The 10,373-nt window shown below is 39.0% G+C and overlaps 1 protein-coding gene across 1 annotated transcript; it reads left to right on the top strand.

The window, feature by feature from the left end:
- Positions 1-6,834, top strand: LOC122639672 (cell division protein FtsZ homolog 1, chloroplastic-like). The gene is made up of 6 exons (XM_043832565.1): positions 1-459; positions 902-1,001; positions 1,148-1,377; positions 4,951-5,118; positions 5,211-5,444; positions 6,383-6,834. Exons 1-6 carry the CDS (start codon positions 190-192, stop codon positions 6,635-6,637), a joined length of 1,257 nt encoding a protein of 418 aa, XP_043688500.1. The 5' UTR covers positions 1-189; the 3' UTR covers positions 6,638-6,834.
- The last annotated feature ends 3,539 nt before the right edge of the window (positions 6,835-10,373 follow it).

Consider the following 10,373-nt stretch of genomic DNA (forward strand, 5'->3'; position numbering starts at 1 on the left):
GCCTTCAAAACCCTAAACCCTTTAATCAACCCTTCTGTGATTTTCGCTTTGTCGATTGAATGAGCGAAGGTTCTCATTTCGCCATTCGCGTTCGATAAATCTTTGGAGGACCACAACTCTCTCCAATTCGTAATTTTAGTTTCTTTTAGAACTTGTTGTTTGCCTTGATCTCAAAGATCTTTTGTAGAGATGACTACGTTTCACCTCACAAACCCTAATCACTTATTATCGTCTTCTTCGGTTTCTATTGTGTTCGGTAAGAAGGTGGTCTCCGGAGATGGTCTCCACATCGCCGCTTCTCCGGGACTTCGCCGAAGAAGCTCACGGAATCGAAGCAACATTGGTATCTGCTGTTCTTTTTCTTCGTTCCCTCCCACGGAGTCAGCTAGGATTAAGGTCGTAGGTGTTGGTGGTGGAGGAAACAATGCTGTTAATCGGATGATTGGAAGCGGATTACAGGTAGGTTTTGTTTCAGCTTTTGTAGGTTTCAAGGGAAACGTTTTAATTTGCATTTATAACTACATTCCTTTTTTGGCTTAAGTATCTGTTTGTTTGAAACCCTTATTTAAATTGTTCAGTTGTATTTCGTATTTTTCTGCATTTGAAATGAATCTTTCAGACCTTCATATGAAAAATGTTGATTTAGAAGCAAAATCTTATTTTTGTTATCGGTTAAAATGACTCGATTTCAATCTTGTAAACGACTCTCTTTCTATTGATATGCTTAGTGTACTGGAGTGCCCGTGAAATTCTGCAATTCAAAGATGCAATTTTTGAGAATTCATTCTGCAGCTGGAGACCGCTTAGATGTTTAGGGTTTTATTGGAATACCCGTGCAGTTTGCAGTTTTTAATAAGTTATATGACTTATGATGTTGACTACTTGTCTACTTTGATATCAGAGTGTTGAGTTCTATGCCATAAACACGGATTCTCAGGCTCTATTACAGTCCGCTGCGGAGAACCCACTTCAAATTGGCGAGCTCTTGACTCGTGGACTAGGTCTGGCATTCTCCCTCTACTACAGAGGTTTCTGAAAATTTTAAACTTGCGGGTTGCTTATAATTTAAATGCTAATTCTGTATTTCATACAATTTTTTTTCCCTGGTGAATATACTATTGATTAGAATTACTAAATAGAGATGCAGGTACAGGTGGTAATCCTCTTCTGGGAGAACAAGCTGCAGAGGAATCAAAAGAAGCAATAGCAAATGCTCTCAAGGGCTCAGATCTTGTGTTTATTACCGCAGGTATGGGTGGTGGCACAGGTTCTGGTGCTGCTCCTGTTGTTGCCCAGATATCAAAGGAAGCGGGTTATTTGACTGTCGGTGTGGTTACCTATCCTTTCAGCTTTGAAGGACGTAAAAGATCTGTTCAGGCAGGTGCCTTCCCATCTTTTTGAAAAATTTACTGCAAAGTTATATGTTATGCATTTAAAATTGTGGCTGTAGGCACGGACATGCATTCATGTCTTCATGTTTATATTATAGCCATTTTTGTCTTTTTTTATGATTGACTTACCCTTCTATTTTAGCATTATTTAGTTTTCTGTGGCATTTTTGGCTATAGATCATAGATTGTTCAAAAACACCAAACAAAGAATCCTATGTTCAATAGGGGCTAATGAAATGTATCATCATTTTATAACCTCCTCTGAGGAAATTTAAAATATTTAATGCGCATGAAATAATTTTTTAAGGCTGGCAGTAAGAGAAATTTTTTTTTGGGGGGTTTCTTCTTGGGGAAATTGTTGATAGTGGGCAGACAGAACACATGGTAGCCCTTTTTCATCTTATTGCACCTATTCTTCTAGGGGTCACTAATTTCTGATTGATTCTGCTATCAAAAGAATAAAATTGAAAATAGTAGAGTTCCTGGTGCACTGGAAGCATCGTTTGAAAATACTCCTGGTGCACTCGAAGCATAAAATACTTCTCTCAAATCCGCTGAGCAACTGTCAATTCACTGGAACCCTCTAACTTGAAATGATGGTGTGTCATGTCTCATGACCATACAGAACTATTTCCTGAAATCTATATGATGTTACTTCAAGGCTTCTCTGCTCCAAATTCAAGATTCTTGGTTCACAATCATGCTAGCAGAATTACACATCCCCGGTTGCCCCTTCTATATAAAAACCCCAATTCTCAAATCAGATCACTTAGTCATGGACACCAATTTTTTTGTTTTCTTTTTAGTCTTGCTAATTATATATCACTTCCTTTTCTTACCTCCAATACCAATTGTGAACCTTTTCCTTTTATGAACTCACATTGCCCATGACAGAAGTCTCCAATGATTTTTTTTTCTTCCAAATAACAATTAATTTGGGTTAACAATAATATTCAATATTCTGACTTTAAATAGAGTTGAATGATGGAACAGAATTTTTGCAGCCAACTCATTTAGTTGGGATACAGTTAGTCTAGGGTTGAGTTGAATTGTAAATATCAAGAAATCTGTGAAGCATTGTAACCTCTGCATGATGGAGGTGCACATGCACCTCCAAAAGCAGTGTTGCATCCTGAATGCGTGTTGTTTTTCCTCAGTGTTCTCTTAGGTATTGAAATTGTAGCTCCATCTCATTAAAACTGTATATTACACATAGGTGGTTCGTTACTTATTCTATTCTGTCTCACTTCAGTCTGAAGTAAAAGAAGCGCTGAACTTCTTGTTGAGTTTTAGTTTGCTTACTCTCATGCTATTCTGCTCCTCTTTTTTTCCCTCACCAACAGGGATGACGGTGGGGGTTGGTTCTCTCCCTTATTATAATTCCTAGACCAGCCATGGTAGACTGGTACACCCTTTTATTTCTTGTCTTGGTTACATCCATTGAGGGCGATGATAGAATACTTCCAAAGTATACTAGCAAAATCTATCATGTCGCCACAGCAGGGAACTTCCTTTTTTTCTGGTTAAAATTGGGAGGGGTGGGGGGGTGGGGTAATGTAGTTCTAGATTGAATGTAATCCAACTAGAAGCCAAAACCAGAATCTGTTCTTCAAAGGGTGATTCGGTTAGGGTTAATTTAAGGGAAAAGGCTACATTTAGGGTGGGTTAGTGAGGTCTAGGGTTTGATGCGAGGGTTAAAGTTAGATGATATGCAGGAGTCTTCCAGTGAAGATCTTGTTAAAAAAAAAATACAAGCCAGAGGTTGCTGGACAGAATCGACAGCAAGTTATGGAGTCTGGGGTTAGGGTTTTTGAAAGAGGAAGGGTGGAGTTATTAGGGTTTGGCTTGGCAGAATGGGACCAGACTTGGATCGAGTTCTCCAAGGGAGTAGAGGAGCACTCGGTCAAGTTTTGGGAGGGTTCTGATGGCTGGTTTAGGCTATGCTGGTTGTGGGTGGTCTAGGGGAGAAGACAGGCATGGTTATGGTTTGGTTCAGGTTCAAACTTACTTGATTATTGAGGAACGAAATTGAACAGAATTGCTTTGTTGATGTAGAATACTTCTTGAAATCAGAACTTGAAAGTAACAGCAATGGAGAAGACAAGTAACCAATTCGAACCACCAGGGCTTCCCACCGCAAGGTGTCAATCAGATCAAACACCGATTTTGTCAGCCTTGATCAAACACAAGACAATTCGTCCTGAAGAAGACGAGTTGCAACAGCAGCTTTAGAGTTGAAATTTTAAAAAATGTGAGGTTAAAGAGACCCGCGATTTTCCATTATTTGTTAGGGCGCCATGGCGTCCTGGCGCTGGAGAGGGTTGCATGGCGACCTACGCCATGGCGTCCCTCTTTGATTTCTTCTTCCTGTCTCTCTTTCCCTCTTCGATTTCTTCTTTCCCTCTTCAATTTCTTTCGATTTCTTCTTTCCCTCTTCGATTTCTTCTTCGATTTCTTCTTTCTGTCTTCTTTCCCTCTTCGATTTCTTTCGATTTCTTCTTTCCCTCTTCGATTTCTTCTTCGATTTCTGAATTTTCTTCTTAAAACTTGAGAAACAATAGAGAAAAAATAAAACATGGCTTGAGTATACATCTATTAACACATTAATAATAGAGAAAATAAAAAATAAAACATGGTCGACATGCTCGCCATGGCAACGCCATGGCGGGCGACATGTCGATATATCGACGTGACACCCCTCCACCGACTTGGATCGCCGTGACGCCGTGACAACTATGATTGAACCTAGGAGTAGAAACCCCCTAGTCAATTCTAATTACAAGATTACCTCTCTCAAAATCGTGGAGAGGAGTGGGAAAATTAAGTTGTCACATGACTACTAAAACAATTTAAAAAGGAATCTATTTAATTCACTGAAATTGAACCGCTGGTTCAAACCAGCTTTGGACCAGTTCAATTTAAAACATGAAAATAAAACTAAGTATGGAACTAAAACAGCTAATCCCGTATGCAACCTTGTTACCCATAGTTTAGGCCCATAAAAGCGGCCTATTACATTGAAAACCCATTGGATCAAAGGCCCAACATGTATATAACCCAACCCTAGACTTATTCCCATTAAAATAAGCCTCTTTTGGTGATGTATCTGCATCACGGGGGGGTTGGAGACAAGAATCTCCACGTAGTTGTGCTGCAAAAAGATTGAATCCATTCATACATGTGTCATGCTTTTACTCCGGAAAATCTGATCCATTTTGCAAGATCTGGAGATTGCAAAATATCAGACTGAACCGTCTGACAATTTCCATTCTTTGAGATGAATCATGAGCCACAATTTAGAGAATATAGATTGACACTCTCCTGCCCCCCACACCTCCAGGAAATGGTTTCAGTAATCCAATTAGATCAAAATACAAAATTTGGGGATTAGAGATCTGTGTAGGGTGTAACCTTTGTAATTGAATAGTGTGTGCTGTGTTGGAAATATGTCATGTGGGGACTTGTAATCTTATGGTGTAAATTCATTTTATCAATTTCTTTAGCTTCCCTAACAAAAGCATCTTGTTCCCCCATTTTTTGTATTCGTGTTTTTTTTCAGGCATTGGAGGCTATTGAAAAATTACAAAGAAATGTCGATACTCTTATAGTGATTCCCAACGACCGTCTATTGGATATTGCTGATGAACAGATGCCCCTTCAGGATGCATTCCTTCTCGCTGATGATGTTCTACGCCAAGGAGTGCAAGGAATTTCTGACATTGTCACAGTCAGTGGTTTGCAGATTGTACTTTCTCTCTTACAAATGTCACCCCTATTGATAGTCCAACTTATGTTGGAAAATTATTTCCCGTCTTGCAGATACCAGGACTGGTGAATGTGGATTTTGCAGATGTCAAGGCAGTCATGAAGGACTCTGGAACTGCAATGCTTGGAGTGGGGGTTTCTTCTGGAAAGAACCGTGCTGAAGAAGCAGCTGAGCAAGCAACTTTGGCTCCTCTTATTGGATCTTCAATACAATCTGCTACAGGAGTTGTGTATAATATCACGGGAGGGAAGGACATAACCTTGCAAGAAGTAAATAGAGTGTCCCAGGTGCTTATAAAACTTTTTTCTTTTACTTTTTTACCATTCTTTCGTGTGTTCTACTGCACTCATATTTTCTGACAAAAGGTAGACACAATCAGAGGTTTTTTAATTTTAATTTTTAAAAATTTCTATGCCATGAAGGTGGCAATGGTTCAGGTGAAGCTTCAGTCTTCTGTGGCATTCAAGGGTGGGAAACTGCCAACCCTATCTCAGAAATAACCGGTTGGGTTGGAGGAGTACTTAGTAAACCCCCTGGTTGGGTTGTATCAGCAAGGTCATTGTCATTTTCATGTTGCTCTGCAATGCCAACAGGATAGTAAGAGGCTTTATCTGTTCCACCGAATCCAGATTTGTTTGGTGGATCTGTTCTGGCTTTACCATTCTGTTTTGGCCTGGCTACAGTAAAAGCTAAGCGATGTCATTCCTTCATTAAGAATTCAACATTCTCATTCAGTCTGATATCTTTCCAAGCCCCCAACAAGACTGTCAGTTATTGTTGTCTAGGGAAAGTCTCCTTTGCTAATCCTGGTTTTCTGCTCATATTTGGCAGTGAATCATATCTCAAAACATTGTGACCTTTTCCAGAGAACCATATTTCATGACAATGTAACCCATTTCCCGTGTTCTTTAATGTGTTTCATGCACAAGATAATTTGTGGCATCATTTCCAGTGTTTTTAGGTTTTCTACCTCTTCAATTTAGCATTGCACTCACATTGTGTTTTCATAGTCAATTCTTTCTCTAGTCGTAGGCACTTTTGGTTCCAATTTCAAAAGACTGTCTTATTTATTTTTGCTTTTCAATTTATGACTCTTTGTTAATTTTTAAAAGAAAACAAATTATGTATGAGCTTCAGTTATGTTGCCATCAGCCAAGAATTTAGTTTAACATATTTAATTGCCAGACCTAACAAGAGCTGGGTATTTCTCATATTTGTTTTCCAGGTAGTCACTAGTTTGGCTGATCCTTCAGCTAACATAATATTTGGGGCGGTCGTGGATGACCGTTACAATGGCAAAATCCATGTGACAATTATTGCAACCGGCTTCTCACAGTCATTTCAGAAGACACTGTTGACAGACCCCAAGGCAGCCAAGAAAGTAGAGAAAGCCGCTGTGAGCCAAGTTGCTTTTCCTCAGCAGTCACCAGCTGCAGCATCCAGTGCTCAATCTCGGCCCCCCCGGAAGCTCTTCTTCTAGCCTACACTTCCTAGGAAAAACAAATTTTAATTCATTCTTTTTTCTTTCTTCAATGTAGGAAAGATTTCTGTTTTTCTTTTCCCCCTTTGCTAGGGTTGGGAGGCTCTTCAATTTCTTACAAATGTAATGTTCTTGAAACCCTTTTTAATCACGTATGTACCATTTTGAGGTTCTCCCTCTAGATCCAATTTTCTTGTCATCTCTTTGTTCGGGAAAAAAAAAAAAAATTATAAAGCAGTATTCAGTTGGTCACTTAACCATCCAGATCAGCATGCTGTGCGAGTAATGGTGTGAACTGTGAAAATGGCTGTCCCTGTTTTATCCAGATGTGAAAAGACTTGTAATTTCACAATTCTGGTTTCTTTCTCATCCCGCCCAGTCTGACAATGAGCATTCGTATTCTGATATTTCTTCCCAAGACACTGCTGATCTTGTATGATTTCTAGTAAGTCCTTCGATTTCTTCTAGCTTCTCTCGTTCTGCGAATAGTCAGGACATTGAGGAATATTCAGAAGGGCATTTCGAGAAACAGTTTAATTATATCTCTGTTTTGTTTGAAGAAAGGAAGTATCCTAAAGAATCGATCTTTCTTTTAGTACTAGAATCTCTCTTTGATTGATCAATGTCTGGTATTCTGAATCCTCATTACCAATGGAATGTAATCGATATTTGGATTGATCAGAAGATCCTTTCACTATATTTGGAAGCTCTCTATTAATGCTTGTAGCAAGATCTCTAATGAGGAATGTTAGTGCAATGGGCTGACCGGTTTACCAGGCACACACTCATTCCTGCAAGTTCAATGGAGGTATCAGAATATCTTCAATGAAGTGATACCTCCGGTTCTACAAGAGGGGGCAAAATGTCCAGTGATGCTGTGTAGATTGTTTGCCAAACTATCATCCAAGTTAGAGCCAGAGCCTGTCCACCCCTCATTCCATTTGTAACAGCCTTTAGGTTCAGCCAATTGGACTGTCTTCTCTTTGGTCCTGCTGAGCAAGCAATCAACCTCCCTCTTTGGTAAACTCTGATGGAATTTGGGATAGGAGACTCCCAAGCTAGAAGGGACTTGATGTTCTGTCCATGTATGTGGAAGTGCTCAGTGTGGCAAATTTAGACCCTTTAAAATCAGTAAAAGTTTTTTGGTAATTTGTTGCTTCCCTTCATTGGCCACTTGGCCAACCAAATGACCTAATGGACTACCTTCATCCATAAACTCTAGTTATATTAAGCAACAGAACTTGGTTTTGAAATAAAATGGAACCTGCCTGAGTCTTTCTTTCTGTTAAGGTGATGTAAAGCTACATGACCTATGGTTTTAAAACCCCAGAATTGGGATCAGGATCGTTCAGGAATCAGTAAGAATTGACCTAAATATACCCTTAACCTTAGTGTTTGGAAGGGGATTGGCCGAGCCAGATAGGCCAGAATCAGGAATCAGCTGATCCGGCCGATTAGATCCCCATTTTTTGAAATCCTAGACTATCCTTCTAAATATAAGGGCCTTGATCTTACTCCATGCCATGAATCATGAATGTTACTCTTTTAGAACCGAGTTACATGAAATCTACTATATGTCAATACACATGTAACATACCACCATGTTTGCGATGACCCACTTCGGATCAAGTAGTCCTTTTAAAGGGTTCCATTATGGACTCTGCTCCGAAATCCCACAAGGATGAAGAACTAAAGGAGGGACCACCGACCAACACACCAGTAGCCAGAGACGTGAGACATGGGTTTCTTTCAAAGCTTTGCTCCCTTCCAGTATTTTCAAAATTTTGTTAAGTACTCAAAGTTTTAACTTCTTCTCAAATCTCAATTCAATCCTTTCTTTCTTGCACTCCTTCCCTTACCTTCCTCATCATAAAAGATGGGGCTGATTGTTAGGTACTTGACCAATACGCCAAAAGCTCCGAAGCTGATAGAACACGTTAAATCAAGCCCTTTAACCTATCCCATACTAGGCTGGCCCAATCTAGTGCTCATATACTATAGTAGGCCCCATTAGGCACATAACAGACCACCACGCTTCCGCAGCCGTCGTCCTCGGCGGCTCTCACTCTAGGTAGCTTTTATTCTGGCGGTAGGTAGCCCTTTCCAAGCGGCTTCACTCTGCTCCAAGGTTTTTGCCTGGCGGCAGGTAGCCCTTTCTTGACGGCTTTCACTGTACTCCAGGTAGCCCTTTCCGTGACTCGAACCCTTGACCAGGTGCCTAGCTTTGATACCAAATGTTAGGTACTTGACCAACTATGCGAATTCATTTGCAATTGTTGACAGCAAGAATGCACCAGGCTCAAGAAAACTGTGGAAAAAAATGGGTTGATTCAAACCCCAAGATCTCCTGCTTTACTGCTTTCAGTGCTTCTTCCTTTGGTTTCTGCAAACTATAAATCTATTGCTTCAGGGCGTCTTCTTTCCTATGGTTTTCTTGTTACTTCCATCTTCCAATTCCACAAGGCAATTAAGTGGATTTCATCCCTTTTTAAGTTTTGGGTTTGCCTCCATTCCATCCACACTTTCCTCAAGTTTGTCATCTTATATATTCGGCTAATCCACTCTTCATAAATTAGTTTATGCGTCTAAATTTTTTTTTTCGGGAGCTATTTATAGAAGGAAATAGAAAATTGGACCCTTGAAGCCATTAAGGCTGTGTTTGGAATGCATTATTGGAATAGATTCTAAGTCTAGAAAAATAGAATGCATTTTGAAGTAAAAAGAAGGAAAAAAAAAATCTAGTTTCAAAATGTCTCCGAGAATACAAACCAAACATAACCTAAATCTTCCAATGTTGAAACCTGGCAGCCGAAATATGAAACCTCAAACTTATTAATTGTAACTTGAAAGTTATGCAAAAAATGTAGTAGAACCAAGTTTAAAAAATCGGAATTGGATCGGTTAAATCAGTCTATTTGAATCCAAATCGGCCTATTCAAACGTATCGAATTGAATAAGAATTACAATCGACTGAGGTCGATGTAGTCGCCGATAATACTTATTTGAGCCCTAAGCAAAACCCCAATGTAATCATGGATTTTGTTTTTTTAAAGGGGAAGTGGCGAGATTAGTACTTTGTTACTTGTTAATTGTATTGTCATCTATCCACATTATAGCTAAGTTGTGAGTAGATCCGATTCATGATAAGGTACGGGAAAGTCGTTTGAGATAGCTTAACCATGTTCAATGGAGGCCTTTAGATGCTTCAGTTCGGAGGAATGATTTAATTCAAAATGATAGATCTAAAAGAGCCACAAACATGTCTAAATTAACCTTAGGAAAGGTTGTGAGGAAAGGCATACATAGCCTAGGCCTTTTTGCCTTTTATCAGGTATGACTTCTGATAGAGCTGATTAATGGAGAACAATGATCCATTTAACCTACCCCATTCAGTTGGGATAAAGTCTATGTTGTTGTTGCTCAGTTATTATTTCCTCTTTCCATTTTACTACTAAATTAAACATGTGATTTTCATTGAAAAAAAAAGGGCTTGTTGTTAAATACTTAAATTTATACAACTATAAATCTTTTTTTTATTTTTTTTTGGTAAACTTTATACAACTATAAATCACTTTTACATTTTTGCTCATTTAAATTTTAAAAAACAGACCTAATTTTCCTTCACTCACGGTGAATTGATAATCTCTTCATTCATGCGATCTTATTCTCTGATTGCTTTGAGAAAGGGTATTTTGAATTTTGTATAATAGGAGACGAAAAAAAATGATAAGATTTG

The sequence above is a fragment of the Telopea speciosissima genome, chromosome 9 (assembly GCF_018873765.1).
Source record: "Telopea speciosissima isolate NSW1024214 ecotype Mountain lineage chromosome 9, Tspe_v1, whole genome shotgun sequence".
Classification (NCBI taxonomy): domain Eukaryota; kingdom Viridiplantae; phylum Streptophyta; class Magnoliopsida; order Proteales; family Proteaceae; genus Telopea; species Telopea speciosissima.

Coding starts and splice junctions, on each gene's coding strand:
- LOC122639672 (XM_043832565.1), top strand. CDS start 190: ATGACTACGTTTCACCTCACAAACCCTAATCACTTATTATCGTCTTCT. Junction 1,002..1,147: donor GCTCTTGACTCGTGGACTAG/GTCTGGCATTCT, acceptor ATAGAGATGCAG/GTACAGGTGGTAATCCTCTT. Junction 5,119..5,210: donor GAATTTCTGACATTGTCACA/GTCAGTGGTTTG, acceptor CCCGTCTTGCAG/ATACCAGGACTGGTGAATGT.